Genomic DNA, 27,718 nt, shown 5'->3' with positions numbered 1-27,718 from the left:
AACAGCAGAATTCACAGAGATAAATAAATACGTAGTGTGGTTCAATATGCAATACTATGTGTCAGTCCATTCTGTATTCGTATGCCACGGTGTGTAGATCTTGTCGATGTATGTCTGTCCATTCAAGGCGTAGTATGTGTGTGGTGCGCGCACCCGTGTGTGTGTGTGTGTGTGTGTGTGTGTGTGCGGGCGCGCTTGTGTGTGTTATTCTACCTCATTAAGTATGCATCAGATTGCACGATTTCAAGTTCAAAATTGCAAAAGCTCCCTACCGTGGGAGGGGGGACACCCCCCTCCCACACCCTCCCCCCGCTCGGTCGCTTCGCTCCCTCGCTCGGGCGCTTCGCGCCCTCACTAGCGTTGGCAGCCCAGTCATCCCCCCCCAGGTGTACGAACCTGTCTACGCCACTGCCCGAACCAGAAGAGGTGCAAGGGTACCTGGTAGGACTTATTCCTTGATGCTTGAATGCCTTTTAGCTCAGCTACATACAGGGTAATAATATGATACCAAGTATCAAGCGCAGTAGAGTATAATATAGTAGAGCTCTGCACTATGTAAATGGACCATTATTATTTTTATACATTCCATGCATGCTGGCAAGCACCATGAATGCTATACAATAAGTGCTGATGTCATCTTTGCGCTTTTCCTTTTGTGTATATGAAATCACATTTTTATTCAATTTCTGTTAGTTAAAAGATTGTGAAAAATAGGATTTTATTCTGACTCGTATTGATCAATTTGTTACAAGGGCATGGCATCATCAGCTCACTTTTTTTTTTACTACTGTACATGTCATTCATCAGTGTTTTCTACTGTTTTGGTTGTTTAACTTTACTCTATAGATTTAATAAAAACACATTCATTTCAGCCTAGATTTCCCCTTTAAAACCCTTCTCTATTTATCTGCTACATTTTAATGATGTACCTCACTCAATTGCTTAGTTGAGTTATAATTAGGATTCCTGTCAAAGAATTTCCCGAATGGTAATGTTTATTTGTATTGAAGTGCCCTTGATCTTGTTACAAGTCAAGGGCTCTCTTTGCTGTTTGTTGCATCAATGCAAGGCAACATATTTTAGTGGTACTGATTGCTTCCTTGACCTCTTCCTGCCACTTAAGTCAGTATTCCAAGAGTCTGGAGAAGAAGAATTTACCTTCTTTAGATGCTCTGAAGGACTTATGAGAGTTCTCTTGTAATCTCTATCAATAGTCTTTGCCAGCCTTGGTACTGTCTTCAGACATAGAGGTTGATCTTGTTCTGGGATCTGTTGAGTGTTTGGACCAAGGGGTGATGAGAATGACAGAAGGTTGTTATTCTTTGGCACAAGCAGATCACCTAGGAACCTAGTGTTCCGTGCAACAGGTCTCTTCTGTTTGACATCTTTCACTTTGGCTTCCATTCTGCCATGAAATTGTTGATTACCATGTCCATTCAGATTGTCCCAACTGTGCAGGCCTTTTGTGGGTGCTGCTATGTTTTTGTCTGGAATGCGATTACCTTTCTTGGCAGAAATGAGTCCTGTGACGCTTATTTTCATCTGAGGCCGGCTGGACTTAGAGTGGGAATGTTCTCTGCCTTTGTTGGTCATCTGTTGAACAACCCTTGGGTTTATACTGCCTGCATCAACTACAGGACCAGTTCCCGAGGCAGCTTCCATTTCTTTGGCAGCCCTGAGCCTAGCCCTTCGTCTACGCTGTCTCTGTCTATCTGCTGCCCTCTTTGCTTCCAGTTGGGTGTTGGATGCCTCTTCCTTGAATTTTGCCCTTTCTTTTCTCTTTTGTTCCCGCTGTCTTTGCTTGATGTTCTCATGTTGGTTTGAGTCTGACACCACACGCAATTTCCATTCATGCCACCGTTGATAAGCAGACTTAGCAGACATTTCTCTAGTGATGAACCTGTAATATGTAGACATATGATAAGATGAAGGCAAAATTAAAAATAAATCCTCACATCATAAGGAAGTCCGTTCCTGTATCATCTTGATATCAATTTTTCCTTGACATCAAGCTGGTTTTCAAATTTGATAATGTTCAGCAGCTAAATAGTGAAGCAATCGAGGGTTTGGTTAAAACGTCAAGTACAATTCTGTAAAATCATGTGCCTTTGATTTTGTCAAATCCCCAAATTGTAAGAGTTTATTTTTCATGTAATTAAATGATTGTTCATAAACCCAATAAATTATACACTGTTAGAAATGTCTGACCCTGTTGTTTGGTAACAGAGGGACTGCAAAACTTTTCAGGACGACAGACATGAAATAAAAAAAAGATATCATTTTATTTGTATAATTCATGTAATGATTGCCTAATTTTTTGCATTAATATTTTAAGGGCAAATTAGACAAGCGTAACACTGATAATTTTATCATAATTGGGTGTAAAATGAGAAAGTTATTGCATTTTTATGTTTCTCTTAATTTCAGAAAAAATTCTACATGTTTGTCAGTAGGCAATTAATGCAAATGGGGGAGCGATGAATACCCACTCACTATTTAATTTGTATTTTACAGTGTTTTATATAAATATTCTAATTCTATCCTTATTGTCACGTTTAAAAACAAAGATTTATTCCTCCCTGAACATGTGGAATTACCATTGTTCAGGAATTTTATGGTTCAGTTTAGTTGGTCCTTATTGTCAAATCTGTAAAAATTGATATATTGTATATTTAAAAAAAAATCAAACAATAACAAAAATTAATAAGGGACCTTGACACTCTCATTTGCATGTCACTGAGTTGTGCATACATGTACAAATGCTTAGTGAAAAATATTAATACTGGGTAAGTGAAACCTTCCTGATTTTACCTCTGACTTTTAATTCTATTTTTAAGTGCATGTTTGGATTTCCTTGTGTAATTTTCTTTCACAAAATGTAAACTATCTAATATGTTATATTATAATTACACAAGGAAGTCCAAACATGCACTTAAAAATAGAATTAAAAGTATATATACTCGGTGACATAAACACTTTTCAAGCTCAAAAGGAGATGTAAAAGCAAAAATCACCATTTTGCTCCCCAAATATATAAATAAATTTAGTAAAATTATCAAACTACCAGTACTAAAATTAAACAAAGTCATATTTCTTGTTTGACGATTATTGATGTGAATACATGTACATATTTCAGGCTAATAATCTTTGGACATTAAAATAAAATCATACTTTGAGATGTATTAAATTTGATTATTTTAAAATCTTCAGAAGATAAAAGTAACTGAGGTGATAGAGAAAGAGAAAAAGAAATTATCTGTGTGGGTATGTGTGACAGAGAGGGAGAGAGAGAGAGAGAGGGGGGGGGGGATGGAAAGGGAGAAGAAATTATAAATAATACTTGTAAAAAAGGAGAAAAATATATCTAGGCCTTATATGTACATGTATCTCTCAAAAGCACTCACTAATAGTTTTTTAAATTCTAATTTAGATTTCAAGTGCAGAATATCACTCATACATACACTACACAAATATGTTCATGTATGATACACAGATTATCAGTAATGTTGAAAATGAAACTGACACCAATATTCACAAATCTATAAATAGCTATAGCTACATGTACCTTTGGTATATCCTGATAGATGATCTCTTTACATGTAGCTCTGACTCCCAACAACAGGCAAAATATAGAAAGTATTGGACTCATTCACAAGAGTGTTAGTGTTGTGCTTGGTGCAGTTTGGAGTAGGAGTAAAAGCATTCTGTTTGAGAGAAAGCTGGATCAGTGCTTTCTGTGAATGTGGGTGAGTTTTCTTTGTGTTGGAGATGCGACATGCACTTGTGTTGTTTGTCTGGTGGACAAAGGTCTAGGGGATGGGGGTTTGCATTGCTGGTCATGTTGCTGGTCTTTGATTGGCTGCATGCTGTGTGTGGGAAGCTTGACAATGGCACAGCTGCAGGGAAAGCAGATAGAGAGGGAGGGGGAGAAGCACAATAAAAAGGGGAGAGGGGGCTTGTGAGTGAACAAATGAGAGAAAGAGAGAGTGTATGAGAGAGATAGAGTTTAGGGGGAGACGAAGAGAGAGAAGGGAAGAGGGGGGGGGGGTCTGGGTTCAGGATGGTTCCTTTGTACAGTATCTTTTAGCCTTGCAGCATGAAGATATGATTGGAGTGACCTCTTTTATGGACCGGGCATTGAACTGTTACAGCTCGCAATGAATGGAAAAGATGCTTTCTTTGTGAAAGGATCAGCTTCTTGAGTACACGTGTCTATTGCCTGGTTATGGTCAATGCTAAAATGCACTGTTGTAGTACATGCCAACATTAGGCCTCTTTACAAATTATGAACTCAAGCTTTCCCACTGTTCTACTAAACTGATCCATTTAATACACATTTGATACAATGCTGCACACACCTCTCCGCATGAGTAGACCACTTAGAAACCACACATGTGTAAGACCTATGAAGTATGATTCAATATGGATAATGGCTTACGATTTGTGTTGAAATTAAAAGGACGTGGAATACTGGAGAAAACCAGTGTGCATATTTCCTTGTTTGATCATGTCTGATTTCAAATGGATTTCCCTGTATGCATACATATGTTTGCAATCCTTAATTTGATGAATAACAAATAATAACTTTCAAAATTCATGATATAAACATGTATTTGAATCATTAAATCTCCTGTTAAAAGAGTTTGTTAATTTTGGTACGAAAATCACCTCTACTGAGGCCATTTTGTAAAATGTCATTTTAAAATCAATTTATCAATTCATTACAAAATCATGACAATTTTAGGCATATAGTGCATGCATGTATGTTACGTTAGCTTGTTTGTTTAGTGTAGGCTACAATGTGCATTTATCTGTAGTATTATCCTCAGAGCTATTCATTCCATTTCTTTGAATTTCAAATGTTAGTGTACAGTGTAGGTCTATCTTCTTCCTATATTCAATGAGCTTTGGATAAGTGATAGTGTTTCCCTGTATTAAGGCCGACCAATATACCCTCTTCATTTCACATACATGTATTCAGTAACCAGCATTGCCTGTGATAGAAGGTGTACTCTGTCAGCTTCAAAATACTGGAATGATCTTTCACTTACAAGTAGATATTCTCATCCCTAACTTTATTCAGGAAGGCATTAAAAACCCATCTCTTATATGGTTATGGTTTATAGTTTTTAAGATTACATAATTCCACACAATTTAATTTTTGTGAATGGTTTGGGTCTGATGGAAAATGGCAGAATAAGTAAGTAAAGTAATTTAAAAGATTTCAGAAGAGTGGAAGAAGAGAAAAGTTTGCTAGAATATATCATGAATAAATCATTAAAATGACCTCCCGATCACGTGATCAATTTGTTTATCTAGCGCCACAAGGTCCGTCGTCATTATGACGAAGGCGAGCATCAAGATGATGAGATTGAAGGGAGGAGGACGTTTACTCTGGACGATAAGCTGACAACAGATCGTTACAACTTCCCAATGGTCAAGACTATGAGTAGCCAAGGTAGGTTTAAAACTAAATTTTCTTGAGACACAGATTGTGCTTAGTACTAAAAGGGAAGTTCACCCTGACAAAAAGTTAATTGTAAAAATAACAGAAAACAAATAATTAAAAATACAGCCAAAGTTTTGAGAAAACTCCATCAAAGAATAAAAAAGTTACACATGTAAGAACTTTAATTATTTGATTTGTGACACATATGCAAGCAGCTTTCATACATGTATATGGTAAAAAATCAGTGAAACTTTTTTTTACTTTTTACTTTTTTACTGTACCTTCAGTAAATCAATAGACAAATCATTTCAAACCTGTTCATCAAAAGAAAACAAAAATAAGTCATCACAATTAAAAAATTGAAATTTATGCATTTTGTATTATATAACATATGGGGCAGCTGCTCATTTATGACGTCACAAATCCAAATCTTAAAATTTAGTTTTCTTAATCTTTAATGGATTTTCCTCAAACCTTCACCAATATTTTTTTTAATTTTTTCTTCAGGATGAACTTCCCCTTTCAGAGCTAAAAACTGCAAAAAGTATATCATTCATGCAATTATATTTGTGATGACAAATGCATGTTGCAAAATTTATTTATATCAAATACCGAGTACTTAAATTAAATTAAGAAATCTGATTCATATTTGTAATATGAACCACTGTAATTTTTCAATTTTCTGCATACCTGATTATGGCCTCAAAAGTACATGTACATGTACTAGAGAGTAAATGTGTTAGCTCACTTAGCTGGGGCCAGTTACATCTATATTGGAAAGAATTACACACACAACCTGTTAAATTTACCATGACCACTCTTTTCCATTCTAGAGTGCAGACTCATCCTTTCCCTATTCCTGTTTTCCCAAGTTGCTCTTTTCTCATTTTAATTCCTTCTGTTTTTCCTCCTCTTTATTCCCTGTAACAACTTCCCCCACCCTATTTTTCCTGCAACAAGCCTTTCTCGTTGTTACTCTTCCTCCAACCATTTTCCACTACCCATTCTATTCCTCACCTTATTTAAATCTATTCCAACTACTAGTAGATGCATTTTTAGAGGTGAATCCAGCCTTGGACCCTTGGTCATAAAATGTTGTGTTGGAAAGGAAAAAATGAATAAAACAGAATGGTGAAACAAAAGTTTGAGAGAAATCGGACAAGTAATAAGAAAGTTATGGCTGCTTTAAAATTGAGATCCCTTTAGAAGACTATGTAGACTTTGAATTGGCAACTGGGTAAGTAAATTAAGGGGCAAGGACAACTTTCCCATAGGCCATGTACTTAATTATCAGGGATTTGTGGTTTTCTCCTAAATACCCATTACCCTGAGGCAGTAATCTAAATATAACCCAGGTAGTATATTGTTTTATGTCCTTAATGAAATAAAAATATGATTTGAAGTAAAACTTTTTGAAAAAAATTTCATTTTAGACATTATATATTGGGAATACATAAAAGATTCCTTGCCTTACATCACCATGACATTACATATGCAGCCAATTTGAAGTCTCCATGGGTATAGTGATTACAAATATTTACAACTTTTTAACAATTCATAACTTTCCTATTCAAACTTTCACTTATCAAGTTGTCTGATTTTTCTTTTTCCTCTAAAATTAAGTTTTTATTTGGGTTGGATTCCCCTTTAATTTCATGGATGAATCTGAGTATCATGGAGTGTCTTTTTTGTGAATTTGTTAATAGATTTCACACTTCAGTGGCTTCAAGAGAATGGCTTTGATACACCTCTATTGTTTAAAGAATCTACCCATCTTGACATCAGGTTGGTACAAATTTCTGAAATTTATTTAAAATTTAATTGGGTGTGCAGTTCAGGTAATGAATAAAATGTATGCTTTAAACAAGACATTGACTACATATAGAATGGCATCCTTTTCAGTGGGCTCTTTATTGAGAGTACGTGCATTGCCAGAGGAAACAAGAAAACTATCAGAAAAGTAAACTTTTTTTAAGAATGGCAAAAGCATCAAGCTATTTGTGTATAAAAAGCGGTTGAAATACTAAAATTTGATTGGTTAAAACTATCTAATTCCAGCATACATGTTATTAGCAAGATATTTATGAAACAGCTAGGGTTTAATACAGGACTATAAGTCAACAACCTATCAGCTGTAATTTTTTCGAGACATTTGTGTAAGTCAACTGGTTTTCTTGTTAATTTCAGGACACCGGATAGTACCTTCACTGTTAGCGATGTCAAGCAATTTGTTGGTGAGTATCTATCATTGAGAATAAATTACACTAAATGGAAAGTTATAATTTTTTTTAAATTGTAATGTGAAATGTGAAATGAAGCTGTGCCCATGTATGTCCCTTTACCCCATATTATTCATGCTCAATGTAGTCAATAGTTCATGCAATGTTACTATGGGCAGGATCATTTGTTAGTTATATAGAAATTAAATGTGATTAATCACATGATGAGCAGATGTCATTTCTTTAGTAACAACGGTATTTCAACATTTTTATTTATACGTTTATTTATCAACTTTAGATTGTTTAATATGGTGTATATGATTTGAATTTATTAATTTGATATAGTCATTATACAAATAGCGAATAGGCATGAGTGCAATGGTGCGAGATTTCGCATGAGGTGAAAGAAATGCTCTATTCAACGAGGCGTTAGCCGAGTTGAATAGAGCGTCTCTTTTCTTCACCGAATGCGAAATCTCGCACCATTGCACGAATAAGAATATTCGCTATTTATGTTGTACAACGCCTTGGAATTTAGCGAAAATATGAAAAAACAAGAGTTTATCCCTGTAGTAATCTATGAAAAGGGAGCGAAAATACTAAAAGCGGAAAGCAAAATCCCACAAGCGCACATGACCTTTGGCAGCATTGCGCAGTTAGCCAGCAGGCTTATACGCGTATTGCACCTTCATTTTTACTGAGCGCAATGAATTAAATCGTATTGTGACGTCCCCTCCTAAAGCCGTGCAATGGTACATTTTGGATGGTACGTCTTTTGTGCAACGGTACGAATGTTTGACATTCAGCCTCCCATTTGCTCGCGTACAACAAGCTAAGTAGGCGTTGTACAATAAATGATAACTCTTGCTCATCAGTTGAAAATGAAATATTGTGAATAAATTTTGTTAATTGGGTTCTAAGTAAGGTTATCAAATAAAAATTCAATTCAAATCATTTTACCTGTTGTTAAACGAATCTTGTGAGATTACAAAAAATATGGGATTGGTGATTTTACAAGATGTTTTAAAAACAATTACAATTATCTTTTGGATTTTACAAGATGTTTAAAAACAATACGTTTAACAAGACACACACACACACTTGTATAATATATTATATTTCAGGGAGCCGTCGTGTTGTTGATGTGATGGATGTGAATACACAGAAAGGCATTGAAATGACCATGGCTCAGTTTGCCAGGTATTATGAAAGCCCTGATCGTAAGGAGCTTTACAATGTCATTAGTCTTGAGTTCAGTCACACAAGATTAGCAGATGCTGTCCAGCAGCCAAAAGTGGTAAGTGATATTACTATGTGATTTTTTGCAATTTTTTTCAAAATCAATTTGTTTATGGTTGTAGAAATAAACAACCATAAAATTAAGAATTAAGAAATCCATGTGTTTTCATCCTTGATTTAAAGGTCTTTGACTCTAACTTGGGCCTCCTGACCCCTCTCTGTCTGTCTCTGACATTTCGCACAATATCAAATTCAATGTGGAGCTGACTAGCAACACATGTACAAGGTATTGTTAATCATTTGATTCATACAATTATTTGTTAATGTTTAATTAGAGAAATGTTTTGTGTTTTTGACAGGTTCGTCAGATTGATTGGGTGAATAATGTTTGGCCTCGTCATTTAATAGATACCCAGAGAGATAGCACCAATATTCTAGCTGAAATGAAATATCCCAAGGTCCAAAAGTAAGTTTGAATTAAAATTAATAAGACACTACAGAGGCTTTGATACATATGATATGACCTTAAGCCAAATTCAAGGAGTTGTAGTGAGCAGTAATATACACTTTTAAGAGAAAGTCTTTAAATCAAAGTAAATTAACAATAGGAAATTCTTATTGAGCATACAAGCAAGCCAATCATTGGAAAAAAGGAAGGTTATTGAAAATCAACTAACACTTTATAAGCACCAACATGAATAAGCGCACATACACATGCTTGTGTAATGTATTGTAAATTGTCAGAATGACACCTGTATAAATACAGAATGCCTTGCTCAATTGCTAATTAATGAGTAATTCATCATTGTCCAACAGAACCGCATGATGCATAATATACATTTATAGTGATATACGTGTTGAGATTATTTTTTATAAGTATTCCTTTAGAAATATTTTCCAGGTTTTTTTAATCAAACTTATTTTGTGATTATCACCACTATTGTAAATGATGTATATTTATATATTAATTGACAGGTATTGTTTGATGAGTGTAAAAGGGTGCTACACAGACTTCCATGTTGACTTTGGTGGTACATCTGTCTGGTATCACATACTCAGAGGATCAAAGGTAAGTTATCTCTTACATCGTTGTGGTCCATCATTAATCCAGACATGCCAACCGTTCCCTTTTTAGAGTATTTGTTCCTCTTTTTTGCTATGAATACACCAGTACTTTTTGCATGAAAAGAACAAGTAAATTCTTGCCTACGAGCACATGTTGAAAAGGGTGAATTATCAAGTTTCCAAGTAGAGTCGTTTCTCATTCCACATGTTTTTTCAGCGATCTCACTACAACAGGCTGGTGATTGTTACGTTGAGACAAATTTTTAAAAATACTCTTTTTTGTCAAAAATACTTATTTTTCCTTCTAAGAATACTTTTTCTGTTAATCAAAAGAAAATACCCATTCAATTTGTAACAGATTTTAATATTTTGGTTTTGGGGTGGAGGTGTATTTACATCAAAGGGGCAGTGATGATGTTTAATTTGTGTTGTTTCACCTTGTATGTATGAAAACATCCATTGAACCAGTGGCTTTGACCTCCTAAAGATAACCAGATAATAGTTTAAATACCTTGGGTCATACCTCAGAGATTACATGTAGGAGCAAAGTCAGGTCTAACAGATCACAAAGTAATGTCTCAGGATTAATAGATCAAATGCTGCTAACTGATTATTGTTTCTCCTAAGTTTTTTTCATTCATTTCCCCCTCCTTTTTATCCTTTACTTAATTATTACTTTTTATTTCCTCTATTCCTTTGTTTTTGCTTTTCCTCCCATCATTTCTTTCTTTCTTCTTCTCTTCCTTCCTCCCTTCCTCCCTTCTTTCTATTTTCTCTTTCTTCCTTTTTAATATATTTCTTTCTTCATTTTTCCACTTTCCTTGTTTCCCCTCACTCCTTGTATTTTGTTGTTCCTTTCTTCTCTCTTCCATTCTTTCCCTCTTTTGTTCACCCCTTCTTGTCTATAACTCACTCTCTCCAACCCCACACCCTATATCCATGTTTATCCCTCTCTATCTCCCTCATTCTATCCCTGCCTTTCCCCACCTCTCCTACCAGGTGTTTTGGTTGATCCCACCGACGGACGAGAACTTGGAGACGTATGAGACTTGGGTGTTGTCAGGGAAGCAAGGAGATATCTTCCTTGGAGACCGGGTGATGGAGTGTGGGAGGATCCGCCTGGAGGCAGGAGACACCTTCATGATCCCTACAGGTATTCACTCCTTATGTATACTAAAGTCCTAGAACATTATGTTATTAGTCTATGGTGGTGAAGATTTATTATTATTTATTTGACAAAAAAAAAGCATAACAATTGTACAAAATGTACAAATTACAGTTTAATATTTAATGAAAGATAAAAATGAAAAAAAGAATTGGAGAGTAAAAAATGGTTATCAATGGGTCAACACTCAAAAGTATAATGCCCCGATAATAGCCCTCACAAAAGAGATCTGTAGGCAATGAATTAATGAACGTGACAACTCCAAGAAATGACCACACATTTCTTTTTCTTTTTTTTTGGTACAATCTTCTCCAGCTTGAATTATTAAGAATTAAAATTTCATTCATCATTCATTCTCAGACAGTGTTAAAGGGGAAGTCCATCCCAACAGAAGTTATTTTTTAATAAAAAGGGAAAGAAATCAAACAAGCATTATGTTGGAAATTTCCTTGAAATCAGATGTAAAATAAGAAAATTCTGAAGCTAAAATTTTTCCTCAATTTTACAGCATCTGTATGCTGTAGGATGAAATCATGTTTATCAGGATTTTATACTTTAATAAGTTTTCAGTATGATTTTTCAGAAATATTTGTCTTTGTCTTATGTAGGTTGGATCCACGCAGTTTATACGCCTGAAGATTCACTGGTGTTTGGTGGTAATATCCTGCACACATTCAATGTTCGGAAGCAGCTTGGTGTTTGGCAACTTGAAGACAGAACAAGGGTAAGTAAATAAGAAAAAAAACGTCAAACTTACAAAACAAGCATCTTTGATTACTTAAAGTTCTCCTGATAATCCAGCCTGAACCATGAACGTACCAATGTCATTGTCTAGTGTAAACTATGTTTTTTTTTAGAGTACCGAATATTAAGCTATTCAATTACATTGAAATCTCTTTTGAGGAGAATATGTCAAACTGGCAGATGGTTAATGATCAATCATGTAATACAGTTAGCAATAGTATGAATGTACAGGGCAGTTTAAGAGGTACATAAACAGATAATATCTAATAAAAATTCAATGGTAAATGTAGAATTCTAGTTCCATTTTCTTATATTTTCTATCCTGTAGGTGCCAACCAAGTTCCGCTACCCATTCTACTTTGAGATCCACTGGTTTGCTCTCGCTAGGTATGTTGAAGTCCTCCTCGGTCGCCAGCATGTCAGACAATCTGGAAACTCGCAGTTGGAACAATTAGAATTAGCATATACAAACAATGGACATAGCATCAAGCAAGAGAATGGAATTGATGTGCATGTGAAGGCGGATGAGGAGGAGGAAGTTCAGATTAATCATCGCCATAGAAACGTGAAGGTGGAAGACGAGGATGAGATGTCGGATGCCATCTTGAAATCACTGGCAATGGGACAAACTATGGACATGGATACTTCGGATGACAAGGATTATTCATTTGAAGATTCCACAGAGAAATTTGAGATCAAATTTGAGCCAACTGGAAGTGGGGGAGGGGAGTTTGCATCGACTTCATCGTTAGGCGGAGTCAAGGAGCACATCCACCTGTCATGGGCCGAAATGGAAGGTTTGATCAACTTGGTGGAGTTCTTGGAGAGTCTACCAAGGAGTAAACGCAGTGTCCCAGAACTCATTGAAAATCCTGATCAACTCTTAGAAGATGCCAGGGTGAGTTCTGTTTAAACCATTGCCTGCTGGAAAAGAGTGGTCCTTATACAAAGTCTATGAGAATCATAGAAATCGGTAGTCAATAGGTTAAGACCTGCCAACTGTCCTGATTTTCAACTGTCAAAATGGCAAAAAATTAGAACGTCCTGACTGCTGAATTATGGTATAAGATTTAAAAAAGTCGTAAAAACACCATAGACCCATTCATCCCCCCCCCCAGTCGTCGGAACATTTTAAATAGCCCAGTCCCTTTAGGGTTAAAGTTGCTAAAATCCAGGAGCTTCAGGGGGCACTGCCTTCTTGACCCCCACTTGGGACTCTATTACTGTACCCCCCTTGCCATTGGTTGTCCAGATTTTGAATTTCTAAATATTGGCAGGTATGGTGACTCATGCTAAATGATAGATCGTATCAAATAAAAACAGTCTTTGTATCCACGATGCTTGTAGAATACAAAAAGTGCTCCAGAAAATATTGAAAAATTGACAGATTTAGAGAAAACATAGTTTCAGGTGGCATATTTACTCTAAGATACTGCTTAGAATTATTAACAGTAGATGACTTAAAAGATGTTTAAAATCCCATTTTGTTTTCCACACTATTCATAAAATTTTAAAATTCTCTTGGAACAGATTTATGTAATGAACCTGATATACTGTGTTTGATTATTTAGGAGATGCTAGAGCTACACCAAGATGATGATCCAGGTCTTGGAGTCACTGGAATCCCAGTTGTTAAATGGCCAGATCCTCCTCCTAAGGTATAGTATGAAATGAAAGCAAGTTTTTAAACAACTACTGCATAATGTCAAAAGATAACTGCATAATTATGTATTATAAACACTTGGTAGGCATTGATCAACATTTTGGACTGAAATTATATGACCTGTCACCATTAGAGACTATTTGAATAATCTCAGAGATAATGTCAGTGGCAGGTCATTAATTTTTGGCATGCAAAGATCCAAAACAGAAGCACATAGATTTCTTGTAAAATAAGTTGTACATAACTTCTACTGATCGGTGTACTTTTCTTTCTTTCTTGCAAGTTTCATGATTCATCCTCCTCGAAATGAAATACATTGAGCCACCGGCTTGCTCCCTTGACTTTTCTTCTAAGTCTGGTTAACTATATTTACATCAATATATGCCATCCCATGTTTTTCTGATAAAAAAATAAAGGTGTATTTAGTTTGGATGTGAAGTTTTGGCTTTTAAATGTAACATGAGTATTCACTGTTTTGATTGACTTTATACTATAAATTTGAATATTGATATTTACTTGGTATTGGTGTTTGATTAGATTTGGTGACTTTAAAAACCCTTAATGAAGGTCTCACTTTGATCTTCCATGAGGCTTTACATCCTTGATTAGAAAGTAGACTGTAATCATGAAAAGGATATGCTTAATGAGTGGGCCAAGTTTCAGGACAATTAGATAATCCTTTCTGTGAGTACTAATCTACCTTAGTGCATTGCCTGATTCAACAGAGTGGTTGTATAGAGTGCAAACTTTAAATCCTTCTTTCTCCAAACAAACACTGTGATACATGGCAGTACTCTGTAATGGGTTTATACAACCATCCAATGCCATTGACTTGTATAGCTGAGATTCTCCTCTATCACAATCAGTCCTTTAATTTTAAATCTTATTGTGCATTTTTTTGTTGTTGTTGTGGTTGGGATGCCTGGTCACATGGATACATGTCATTTTCGGTTACTGCACTTTACTTGAAAACAATTCCTGCAGTTGTGCTCAAAAGTTAGTGAATCCCACCAGAAAATGAACATATTTAAAGTGTTCATGTTCTGCCATTTTTGAATTATTTTATTGTGAAGTCAAGTGATAAAATATTACATTCAATATAGTTTGTTTCTCTGGGCTCACTGGACATTGTAATGTTGTTTTCTACATTCAACACTCAGCACTGAGTGGATTTGTAGTGGGGTTCACTAACTCTTGAGCACAATTGAACTGTATACTATTACCTGTACAGACAGTATTAAATAAAATAAAACCCCCTCTTCTCATATCTTTTTCACTCCAGCCTCCTGTCAAACTAAAACCACTCCACTCTGGTGTAAAGCGGGTGAAGAAGAAAAAGAAGAACAAGTCTCTGACGATGAATCGTAAGCGACGTACACGCTGCAAGAACTGTGCCAACTGCACCAGGGCAGATTGTGGAGAGTGCAACTACTGTTTGGACATGAAGAAATATGGAGGTCCTGGGAGAATGAAGCAATCCTGTATCAAGAGACAATGTTTAACTGTAAGTTAGTTTCTTACGTAAAGGCCAAAATTCTCATATGACCCATGTGTCAAAGTGACACTTTTTATTTTGGGCTTTATATCTTTGTACTCAAGTGTAGACTGAATTTTATTTTATGTCTCGTGGTTATGGATGGTAGAGTTGGCTACTTACTTGGAGACAGGAGCTGTTTATATTTCTGGTAGATAAATGATTTATTGTATTTTTTTTTTGTCTGTGTATCATATTGCTATTCACTGTCTAACTATGAATGTAACCCTTTCTCATGAAGCCCATCCTACCAGGCAAGTCTAGCTGTTCAATATGCAAGCAAGAGGATTGCGATGCAGAAGGGAACACCACTCTCTTTGAGTGCTATGTCTGTCATGATATCACCCATCCTGCATGTGTGAAGGAGCAAGGATTTGAGGCAGAGGGTGTCATGAACGAGGAGCTGACAAACAGCTGGGAGTGCCCCAAGTGTGTGGAGGTAGAAGATGATGACGACGAGGAGGAGGATGATGAGGATGAAGAGGAGTCTGGTCATGAGGTATGTTATAATCTTTAATGGCCAAGCATAAAATGCTTCATATCTTTTCATATTGATTATGAGATGAGGATAGGAATCAACAACGTTTTAATAGTAACTTTTGCTCCCATGAAGAATCTGGAACCAGAATACCCTAATCTCAATCTGATTATTCAATCCTGAGTTATCCCCACATTTTTCTGCCTCATCAAGTCTATCACAACATTAACCTTTGAATATGTAATAGACAGGTCACATTGTCAGATATGTCATTCATGAGGAAGTATATATAGAGGAAAAAAAAAATATTTTGTAAGAGGTAGTGTGGCGATAGACTGATTGGCATGATAGGAGAACAATTTCTTTGTTTTCCTAAAGGGACTTTTATTCAACTTTTACAACATAATCGAGATACAATTTGGTTATGATAGTTTCCGTTATAATGGTATTTATTCTCAAAATCAAGTTTTTTTTTAAATTCCTGTGTAGTGATGATGACAATGTTATTTTTAATTATAAAGATATGATTTACGATGTATCAATTGACAAATAAGTCCCTTCATGCAGTAATATTCATTTTTGGAAACATTATTTTTGTGCCCCTCTCATTAGTTTTCTTGTTTTTCTTTTCTTTTCTTAGTCTGATGGTAGTTCAGAGAAGTCAGCGTCTGCAAGAGGCAGAAAAAGGAAAGCTGTAAGTATTTATTGTGAATATTATTTCCTTCCCCCAATATGACCAGTAAATAAAAAAAAGGGGGGGGTCACAAAAAATAGATTCTCATTCTTTTTCCTAATAGAAGAGAATGTTTCCTTATTCTTAAAGTGTTGGTTGCATACAACCCTTCATCTGTACAGCCCGGGGGGATGTATTTCAAGTGAGATTAGCATTGGAGAAGGTTATGGAATGAGTAGTTTGGAACTACAATAGAAGTGAAAATGTTTAAACTTTTAATAGAGATTGAAAGGGAATTGGCATTGGATTGGAATTATTTTAAAACATTTTTTTACAAAATTCTCTATAAACTTGCAGGATAATGATGATGGGAGTCCTGATGCTGGCACACCCGGAAAGAGAGTGAGCCAACGAGGAAAGGTACCTAATAGGCTGTATCTCTGATAAACTCTTTAACAATTAAATGTTTTGTGTGTGAATTTGTGTAAATTACATATTTTGTATGCCAATGAACTACTTGTACATATAAAGCAAAATCTTGATCTTGCTTTTATTTGTGAGAAAAAGAAACTCAGATTGCTGAGACAAGGGCATAAACAGATTCAATTTTATTTTGGTACCTTTTCAATATGTTGTTGAAAGTCACTCTTTTTTTTTTTTTTTTTTAAAGGTTGGCAAGATATGCCATGTGATCATTTTGTAACCTTTCAATCATTTCAGTCACAAAAAGTCTCTTGATTGGAAGGAAATCAAAACATCATAATGCAAAAACTGATGTTTATAAAATGGGTGAGAATGATTTTATTATTGTGCCAACTGACCACAGTTTCCATTATTGACATAATTTCTTTCTAACTGATTGATCAATTAATACTCTGCAATATTTGGCTTACAATTTGCATTTGGCACCATCTTGCAGGCTTAGGCAGAGATTTCTTTTTTAACATCACAAACCAATTTCATGGATTCCCTCCGAACTTTAGATTTTGGATTTTTGTTTTTCATTTTGAACTATAGAAGTATCCCTTATATTGGCTTTAAAACCATGCAGCTTATGGAAGGTGCATTTTTAAAAATATATTCTACACATGAAAGATTTCAATCCCCAAAACAGTATTCAAAATTTCAGTGTCATTCTTCCATTGTTTTTCATCATTTCATACATTGTATATTGTACATAATCTACTATCAGATTTATATAACTGCGCGTAATAGGATGAACTTTATTTTGTGAAAGTATGTGCTAAGAAATATGATTGTGTTGTCCATGTAGTACTTGGTTAAAGACAAGGTCTATAAGAGTTAAACCTCACTGAGGAGCAATTGAATTTATTCTCAATTGTTTTATATGAATCCAGCAGAGCTGCATAGCATTCAATTTCTGTTTCCGTTATAAGTGATATGATCCCCCAAAGTCACACCTTTGTATATTTACATTTATTTGCTGGATTGCATTGAAGCACAATAAATTGTGCTTCCTGCATGGTCTATACATAAACCATCCAGCATACAGCATTTTGCTAGTGCGAGTCACTGGCTAAATATTTACAAGCAATCACATTGCCATGTCCATGCAAATGACTTTTTGTCCCACACTATCTCACTTTGAGCTTCTCATAATGTGGTTGGCTGTTGCTGGCAGCACCTCGTTTGCAACAGCAAGAACTAATGAGATTGCTGCTTGTTGCACTGCAAATCTTGCTCATATGCTGTCTGCTGTATTCAAGCATATGCTTTTACTGGGTATAGTTGCATATTGATAATGCAGTGATTCCAATTGATATGCAAAGGTTGACTATAGCATTCACGATTATGATTATGTCTACGCTAAACCTTCTCTAGTCAAAAACTTTTTTTTTAATGTGTTTACAGTGTGGCAAAGCAGCCAAATTGTTTTGTAAATTTCCATCCATCGTGAGTGTTACTTAATGGCATATTATCTTTAGCTTTCATGGTGAATGTAATACTGCTGACATGCTTATCCACTACTGTTGTCAATCATGCAGGGTGGGAAGAGTTTTAAGGCAAACAAACTATGTAATGCACTGTATATATTCCACATATTACCTCATATATAAAAGGACTATCTCTTTGCCGGAAACTTAGGTAAAAATGTTGTATGATGAGACAATGAGTTAAGCCCAACTCACACTATGTGATGCAATTGAAGTAAGATCTGATTGCAACAAAATCACAGAGATTGCTAACCTGTGATACACTGCAACTGCGACTTGATTTGTTGCATAAGAATCACAGACTAAATCTCAGACATTTGACTTGCCAAATCTTCGGTGATTATTCAGTGATTTTGATAATTTCAGCCGATCAGATTTGTCTCAGAGGTTGCCATCATGACCAATTTCTAGAGATGATGCAGCCAAGACAACGTGCACTGATGTAAAAGAGGAGGCTCTGTTGATTTAGAGCTATTGCAATGTGTGCGCTGGCCTGTGATGTGTTTAGCAATTGGATCTTAGTGCAATCACAGTACTGGGATTTAGCTATTTGTTACCGATATAACTACACATTTCTTTTCACAATTCTGTGGTCATCAATTATCATCCTCTCCTCATGACAGCTGAAGATATATATGCCTGTAATTTTGATTTCATAAGTGTTATCTCTTGTACAAACTGCCAAAAATACATTGTAAAATGTGTTTAAAATAATTTGAGTTTTTCTCTCCAAGATGTGACGATGCTAGAAAAAAAGATGTTATATGAGTGAGAAATTACATGTAAATATATAGGAAGTAGGGGTCTCATTCATGAATTCGACTCCTGATAACTTTATAAGATAACAACAACAAAAAACAGGATTTTTTTTTCTCAGGATGGATGTGATGTGGATTAAGGAAATAAGCATATCATCAAATATTTTTTTATTAATATGAAAGTCTTTGTTTCTTGTAGCCAAGAAGATAAAAAACAGCAATTTTTCCTGTTACATTCATTGTGTTTTCTTGTTGATTTATTTGGACATTTTTCATGTTCTTGAAATCATAGTATTGCACACTGAAACTGGCAGAATTTCATTTATTTATTCCTTTTTCAGACTAAATAAGAAGTAAGGAATAGACTTATATATTTGACATGCTATGAGCCAATCATTTTCTTTTCTTGTATTTATATTTTATGAGTTTTGAAAGGCAACAACATTTGATATGTATTTGGTTGTTCAGTCTTGAGGCATCTGGAAGAAGGCCTTTTTATTTCCAATTAATATACTTATTGTTACATTCTATCTTTAACCTATGGGGTATCACAAAGTTTTATCTGAAATGTATTAGTTTTTGGAAGTAAAAATCACAAGATATATTAAAAAAATTGAACCCCAGGTTCAAATCTTCATAAGAGTTAGAAACCCTCCTAAAATCATTTAAAAAGTATTTCATTGTGATAAAAAATAAAGTTTAATTGTGCTTGTATAATATTCTTTGTATCATGATATTCAAAGGAGACTTTATTGAGAATGTTGATCATTGTTTTTGGTCACATTCTTCTGTTCTTCTGTACTTTAATCCGAGATGTTTCCCTACTGACAATTTTAACCTATGCACAATGTGCTCACATGTCCGATGAAAAAATAACTTTGAAACCTTGTCCTCAAACTCACCTTAACCATGGATTTAACCCCACAGTATTCTGAACCCAAACTCCAAAGATCTCTAATGTTAATGATGAATGGTATGTGTATATGAAGAAACTAAGACATGAGCGATTGCCGCAATAATGCTGCTTCAGTGATTCCATCATATTTTTTATGGTGATAGATTGAGCCATTATTGAAAGAAAAATTTAAATTCCTAAGGTCAAAGTGCACTGTCTGAAGTTATCCCTTGACATTGTTGCTCATAAGAGAAGGTATTGGCTAGGGTAGTATTGTGGATACTCTATAGAAGCCATTGTGAGTGTGAATGATATGCTCACAGTACATGTATATAGAAAATGAGGCTTGTATGCTTATTTTTATGTGAGAAACATACACTGATACCAGAGTACTATCTTTATGCATCAATTTCTCTTCATACTCTTTGAATCAATTTCTTTTGTTTGCTGTATTACTCTGTTTGCAAATATGACATTGTGTTTTCTGACTTTTTTTCATACTCAATTTGTTTCCCTAATTTCAGGATCATATTTTGCATCAAAGAATTATGTTCGTTTAACATTGGGAATACGAGGTGGTATTTCATAACATTTTAGGTATTAAGTAACAAGTGACTTTGCATGACTGGTAAACCTTTTATTGTGCTTAATCATATTCTCAAACACTTGTATTCATACACTGAGCTATAAAATTCTTGTTGTAAAGAAGTTTGTTGTTCAACATGAATTGACTATGATTATAGAAAGTTACATCATGTTAAAACATAATAAAAAATGGGTATCCTATTTAGCACGAGAAAGGATCACCAGTCGTGTGTAAATTTGTGCATTAACTTATTACCTGCTTTAAGCTATGATCCACGGTCTGTCATATCTGGTTATCACAGTGATATTTATGGATCTTCTTGTAATGACCACTCAAATTTGATAACATTTTCTCAATTTTTGATGTTTTTTTAATACCCTAAAATTGTAATCCAGAGTATTATCCACCAAATGCTTTAAAAATCTCTTTTTATCTTTTTTTTTTCATTTGTTAAACAAGTGTTGTGCTGGTCTCAATGCTAGGCTAAACATTTCAGTGACCTGTAACATTATCAGTTTGGAATGAGTGATTGCCTCTGTTTGAGTAGAATTTTCCAAAGTTTCTAGGAGCAAATATATGACACCCCCCTTTCCTTGGATATGGAAAAGGAAATTATGATTAACCAGCCAGATGCATTCCTTAAAAAGAGATGATTTTTGTTAGTTTGTTTTAATTGGTTTTCATTCTGATATTTTCTAGGCTCACATATTTTATCAATTTGCCAAAAGAATTGGAAAAATGAGGCACAAAAGCATTCTGTTCTATGCAAACAAGTTATTGATACTGAGCATTTGGCATAGAAGCACCATTCTTTTTTGTTTCCACCTTGAAGAAAAAAGAACAGCATATTTGTAGAATAAAAATCATTTAAAAATGTGATGTTGATGAAATCAACTTTGTGATAAAAAGCTTCTTGTATTATTGCATCCTATGCTCATGTTGTCTTTATCTTTTTTTCTTTCCTGACATTTTGGAATTAAAATTTCTGTACATTGCACTGAAATAACTGTGGTATGTGTACTTTTTTTAAAGGAAGTCAGCTGATATTTGGTTTGATATTGATCTGGGCAATACCACTGAGGAAATCTTTCATTCTTATCCAAATTCATCTTATTTTAAAAAGTACAAAAAATCTGTCCCTTTATTTTTGTTACAGAGACAGGGTTAAAAATTTTTTCAAAGTGGTCTCACAATGTACATGAATTCAATAAATAAATCCACGCAAAACATCATTTGACATTCCACTTACGTAGTCTGGGGGGCCCCAGGGGCCTGTTGCAGAAAGAGTTGTGTTTAAACGCAAGTCAAAATATCAAGCGCAAGTCCCGAATACGGGTGCTTCATTGGCTGAAAATCAAGTTGCGCAAGATTTTTTTAGTTGCGTTTGATCGCAACTCTTTCTGCAACGGGCCCCCCAGGTGATTTTTTTTAGTGAAATAATTCAAATTTTACATATCAATGGTCATGGTCTATGCAATGCTACAATGATTTCTGTGGAGTGTTTTCCTCATCGAACATACATATACACATGGATCATATACATACTCGCAGGAACAGAAATCTCTTTGATTCTTCATACGAGTGGCTTTGTACGAGACCCACATGCAATATTCAATATAAGATTTTAAATATTTTAACCATTTCTGAACCAATTTTGCTCAAAGAAACGTTACATGCGTCAGGGGAAAAAAAAAGAATTACATGGGGGTTTGGGGCAATTTTTCCTCCGAAATGGCTCAAAAGAGCCCTGGAAAAAAGGAGCCCTGGAAAATACCTAATGTTGCAGATTTATGCAGTACAGAAGGTTCTGAAAAGTCATTCCTAAAAATTAAATTGCCTACTGTGGTTGTTATCTATATAAAGTATTATGAATTGAGGCTCTGGGGGTGTTTCACTGTATGACTTAGAGTTGCACTTAAATTTCTAGTTGTGTGCGGTGTAAAAGGCATGACCGCACTGGTCAGATCATGCAAAGAGGATGCGCACTACTATGTATTGATCTATAAGATCGCACATTGCATATCATGCACTCGTCTGCATTTAATTTGCGACTCTAAGTCATACTTAAATCTTTGTGAAACACCCCCCTGGTCTTCACGTATGAGGACAGTACATGTAACTGTCTGTCTGAAGTTGTTTTAGCAATTTTCATTCGAGTCAGTAAATAAGCATAGTATATGTGCAGCAGAACATGGAAATACCAGTGTTGTCAGCAGAAGGAGCATTCACATGGAGCTTGAGGTCATGATATTCCTTGAACGCAGGAGTATGATGCTACAATGGATAACAACAAGGGAGATAAGATGGCAAAGTTGGAAGTTGGTGACATCTGAGAAAAAGAGGACCTGAACTAAATACTTTACAATGGTGGTGGTGGTGGTAGACATATTCATCTGTAGAACATGCAAAAGACAGATGTTTGTGAATGTTATGTGTTGCCTGCTTGTGCTGTCAAGTGAAGTTAAATGTACAAACTATGAACCAACTGACATTCGCCTTCCTGTGGTTACATCTTCCGCAGGGACCTTCCATGGCATCAACGTCCACCTACCAAGGTACACTCCGGACAAGACTAAGGCATCGCGGAGGAAACACCCAGCAGCTGGCCAAGAAGAAGGTGCGCCAGGCTAAGTATCACATGCAGAAGTCATCACTCAAAGGGAAAGCAATGGCAAAGAGGCATACTTGGCAGCCCAAGAAGAGACACCCTGGTAGGCCACCAAAACTTCAAGCTCAGGTAGAACCAAAGCCGATCATCATGGAGAAGATACCAGCCTGTGCTGCTCCAAAGTTTGTTGTCCGACCGGCTTCTGCAAACCCTCCTGCTGAGTTTGTTCTTATGGCAGATGAAACAAAGCATCCCATCCATCGGGATGACTGGATGACTATCTTCCAGTTCCTTGACAGACATGCTCTCAACGAATGCATGGCTGTCTGCAAGACATGGAACAGATGGTGCATTCATCCTTCACTCTGGAAGAAGATCAGTCTTGCCCGTGTATCTCCCCTCACAAAGTCTGCACTCTGTGGAATTGTCCGGCGTCAACCGCTTTCACTGAATCTCTCCTGGACAAACATCAGCGCCAAGCAACTGTCCTGGCTCCTCCCGCGTCTCCCGAACCTCAAGGAACTGAGTCTTGGTGGGTCAACTTGGCCTGTTGTTTACAGCCTAGCCTCTGTAGCTTGTCCCTTCTTAACATCACTTGACCTACAGTGGGTGAGCACCCTCAATGACTCTTCACTCATGTCTCTACTCTCCCCTCCCAATGACCACAGACCAGGTTATTTTGATGAACGTTCCCGTCTCTCAAACATTGAGAGGTTATGCTTGTCTGGAGCAGACATCACTGATGCAACCATGTCAGCAATTGTTCAGTATGCACCACTTCTTGCTCACCTGGATGTTAGTTTCTGTGGTAACCTAACTGATGCTAGCATCAGGATTCTTCTTGATGAGAAGTCTCCCGTCAGAATGACTCTTAGAGGTAAAAATTCCTGATATAAGATATTGATATGAATATATAAGTACACACACACAAAAAAAATGATGATACTATATAAATCTAAAGGCATTGTGTTTAAAAACTTAATATATCATTACAAATAGTTTAAGTGAAGTTAGAACGGCAACTTTGCATTTTCAAAATTTTCAGAAATCTCAATTCAAGGATCAGTGCTAATTTGGTCATCATTTCAAAAAAGATTCATGTATATCCTTGGTATTATTCTTGTTTCATGGTAGAATTCTGAATGGAATATATTTTAAAACGAAATATTCAAATGAGCTCTAATGAAAAGTGGAGAGTAAAAACACTTTCGCTGCCAATTTCTTTCTAATGAATTACAATTAAATGTTGTTCTTCATGAGTATTTCTTGAAACCTTCACTGGACCTCTCATTCAATTTATGTATGAATTGGCATATTTGATACTCCCTTAAATCTGTTACAGACGTTTTTTCTTTCTTTATTTCTTGTATGCCTGAGAATTTTCTAGTTTATTATATTCATATTTGTGATAAGTATTCTATCATCATAATTGTTACTTAACAACAAATCGAAATATGACTTCTGAATTCTTGTCTTTTTCACAATAGAGCTGAACATTGCTGGTTGCAGGAAAATGACACTCTCTGTCTTTAGCCAACTAGAGTCTTGCCCAACTCTCAAGAAGCTCATCGTTCATTCCTGTCCCAACCTGGCCCAAGAAGCTTGCCTGAAATTCACTGAGCAGAAAGGAGTTGAGATGGTGACAAACAAACCAAGGAGAATGTGTAGAACAAGCAGCCACTGATTGGGTGATTCCATGTCATTTAATCAAGTAACAATCATTTCTATGGAAGATCTACACATTATTCCTAACCTTAAAACTAATCCATACCCCAATGGTCACATTATCCTTGGGATGTTTCATAAAGCTCTTTGTAAGTTATGAACAAATGATAAAATGGTCCCTTTAATCTAGTCAAATATTGACATTTGTTAAATACACTCGAAAATTAAATGCCTGTTAAAGATGATGATATTAATCTGGACAAATTGCATTTCAACTTTAGCTAATGGGAATACAAATTAGTAAGAATCTTATGTAGCACAAGAATGGTTCACTGGTCATGCATAGTTATGTGTAACTTTTAAATGGCTTTATGAAACACCCCCTGAAATTGATGTTATCACAACCTATCCCAACCCAATATGTCATCAAAGTAGGAAGAAGTGCCACAGGGGAAAATGTCTGGTCGCTTGGGGAGCATTTTATGAAGAATTATACTTGCATCTGATTGGCTGAGAGCAAGCTATTCCATTAAAATCACTTGTAACACTCTCCATGAAACCCTTTCCTGATATTGCTACATGCAATGACTCTAGTTGTGTCAATTAACTCGAGGAAGATTCAGTGGGCTAGCTGGCACAATGACTTTCCTAGGTCACATGTACATCTATTTTCATGTATATAATGAATATGCACTTTGTAAAGTTCTGTAAAGACTTGTTTGGACATGGTGAGACAGAGCTCAGAAGCATTCTCTAAAGCGACCAGACATTGTAATCTAAGTTACCCTCTTTATGCTCATAAACCCGCATACATTCAGTGGCAGATCCACAATTTATGAAAACTGGCACAGATGAATTTTTTTAAAAATTTATATCAAAGTGTATATTCATTGGATGTTTATCAAATATTGAAGGGAGGGGGGTGGAGAGGATGTCTCATGCGCCCCGCCTAGGAATGGTATCTCGTTCCTGCAACATTCATTGTTGTATTGTATCCCATTGACGCTGTACAAGAATTTTCTGAGCTTTGTTGTTGAGCTTTATCATACTTTGTCTAAAAATGCCTTAGATTAAACACGTTGCATTAATTAATCAAACCAAATGATCACTCTTCCTGAGAGGAGGCAACTGCAAGAAGGAAATATTTCCCTTCACCAATTGAAACTTTGTTGTTTGCATCAAACTATTCCAGGGTTAACTTTGGCGATGAAACACTTGTGAAGTGTCTCTTAGAATGTTTACATTTACCAAACAGTTTGATATACATGTCTTATACTAGATGTCATTGTTACAATTGTTAAGTGGGTAATATATTTTCATATGGTAATGGTTTCAGGTCCAATATATTAACAAAAAATGAGTAATAAAACTTGATTTTTAATCTTTGTCTCAAATATCTCGGTATCCTGAGTAGTTTCCTGGTAATATGTTTCTTTTATTTATGACTCCAAGGAAAATATAGATACAAATTATGCAATGAATCATGTGAACAAATATCTACTTTATGTACATCTACTTGAAAAAAAAGTGTAATTGTTTCATTGTTAGTAACATTGCATTTTGCCAAAGCCAAACAGATTTCTGTACATAAGAAATTTGACTATGGCAGACTTGGCTGTATCTGTAATGACAATGAGGTTCTGAATATCATGATAATTTAGACTAAATATAATTCCTTACTGTGCAGGACACCACTACATTATGCTGGGGGAGGGGGATGTCGAATACTTACTGAGTGCATATTGGCTCATAAAAGATGACTTTAAGTTTTAACACAGGTTGTAAACACTTTACTTTGTAAAGTATCAACTGTGTAAAACATCTCCTGAGAAGAGGAAATATAAGTGAAACAATTCAATATTTTAAATCAGCGCTTCTCTTAGGTAGGCCGCAAGAAGTTCCAGAGGGAGAAAAAATAGGAGAAAAACTATAGTATATTTCACAGAGCTGTCTGAACATAGTATGTCCGATCAGTCTACATGGGTCAAACAAAACTAAAACACTCTTAGGTATCATGCATGTTGCAAAGCATGCACACTATGATGGTTTCGAACTAACTTTAATGTGAACCTCATGTGCATGCATATTGTGTATGTAGTTAATTGTCGCCTATTTACCGGACATTTTCAAATGCAGATTTTCTCAAACTGTCTGTTTCGAATGTGCTTCAGAGCTTTGTGTTCAAATTTCACGAATCATTTTTCCATCAAAATGGACGTTTTCTTAAAATTTTGGTAGGTAGGCCTAAAAAAAAAAAAGCTGAATCAGATGATCTGTGTAGGTTTGCATGGTGGAGTTTGTAACGTGGAGAAGGTTTACGGTTCACCATGTAATATGAAGAAGGAAAGGAATTATAGGCAGAAAGATTGAAATTGAAAGACGAGATAGGATGAAAAGAGGAAATTAGAAGTATTCTTTCTTGAAAGTGAGTGAAGTCCTAAAAAGGACTGTAAACCAGATGAGATGAGCTGAATATGGCTTGAGTAGCGATGGTTTGAGTAGTAGGAAGATGAAGTGAAAAGAGGTTACTCAAGCCATATTCAGCTTATCTCATCTGGTTTACAGTCCTTTTCAGGACTTCACACACTTTCAAGAAAGAATACTTCTAATTTCCTCTTTTCATCCTATCTCGTTTCTTCAAATTCAATCTTTCTGCCTATAATTCCTTCCCTTCTTCATATTACATGGTGAACCGTAAACCTTCTCCACGTTAAAAAAAAGGTTGAGAAGCACTGTTCTAAATAACTGTATGCATACTACCCGTCTATTGATAATGTATATACCCTATTAAGGATTTCATCAGGATTGATTGCATTATGTATTAGTTTTACTCTGTGTTTAGTTTGTATATATGTACTTGAAACTGGATTATTTCCAGCATGGGTATGTTAATTAAATGTAAATGAAGTGAAAAGAAGCCAGACAAAGTGCAAAGTAAAATTTGTCTAAACTGACTCTATTATACTGACTGTGCATATTACACCATTAACTGAAGCATCAATATTTCACCCCATTACATCTC

General features: G+C 35.5%; 2 protein-coding genes across 4 annotated transcripts; one reads left to right on the top strand and one right to left on the bottom strand.

Moving 5' to 3' along the window:
* Positions 1 to 690: 690 nt before the first annotated feature.
* LOC129254728 (uncharacterized) lies at positions 691 to 3,715 on the bottom strand. The gene is made up of 2 exons (XM_054893242.2): positions 3,566 to 3,715; positions 691 to 1,900 (listed from the first exon to the last, which is right to left on the bottom strand). Exon 2 carries the CDS (start codon positions 1,882 to 1,884, stop codon positions 1,060 to 1,062), a length of 825 nt encoding a protein of 274 aa, XP_054749217.2. The 5' UTR covers positions 1,885 to 1,900; positions 3,566 to 3,715; the 3' UTR covers positions 691 to 1,059.
* On the top strand, positions 3,560 to 27,606 carry LOC129254727 (lysine-specific demethylase 2A-like). Of its 3 annotated transcripts, none has more exons than XM_054893240.2 (17): positions 3,560 to 3,746; positions 5,320 to 5,458; positions 7,156 to 7,234; positions 7,637 to 7,683; positions 8,793 to 8,965; positions 9,267 to 9,373; positions 9,883 to 9,976; positions 10,972 to 11,125; positions 11,746 to 11,861; positions 12,210 to 12,779; positions 13,453 to 13,539; positions 14,827 to 15,048; positions 15,320 to 15,577; positions 16,197 to 16,250; positions 16,587 to 16,649; positions 22,945 to 23,908; positions 24,519 to 27,606. In XM_054893240.2, exons 1-17 carry the CDS (start codon positions 3,741 to 3,743, stop codon positions 24,713 to 24,715), a joined length of 3,330 nt encoding a protein of 1,109 aa, XP_054749215.2. In that variant the 5' UTR covers positions 3,560 to 3,740; the 3' UTR covers positions 24,716 to 27,606. The 3 variants fall into 3 exon arrangements, with proteins under 3 accessions (XP_054749215.2, XP_063966777.1, XP_063966784.1); XM_064110707.1 differs by lacking the exon at positions 3,560 to 3,746 and adding an exon at positions 4,298 to 4,396; XM_064110714.1 differs by lacking the exon at positions 3,560 to 3,746 and adding an exon at positions 5,008 to 5,053.
* The last annotated feature ends 112 nt before the right edge of the window (positions 27,607 to 27,718 follow it).

The sequence above is a fragment of the Lytechinus pictus genome, chromosome 2 (assembly GCF_037042905.1).
Source record: "Lytechinus pictus isolate F3 Inbred chromosome 2, Lp3.0, whole genome shotgun sequence".
Classification (NCBI taxonomy): domain Eukaryota; kingdom Metazoa; phylum Echinodermata; class Echinoidea; order Temnopleuroida; family Toxopneustidae; genus Lytechinus; species Lytechinus pictus.
The sequence above is the reverse complement of the archived record's forward strand: the minus strand, read 5'-3'. Positions and strand labels throughout refer to the sequence as shown.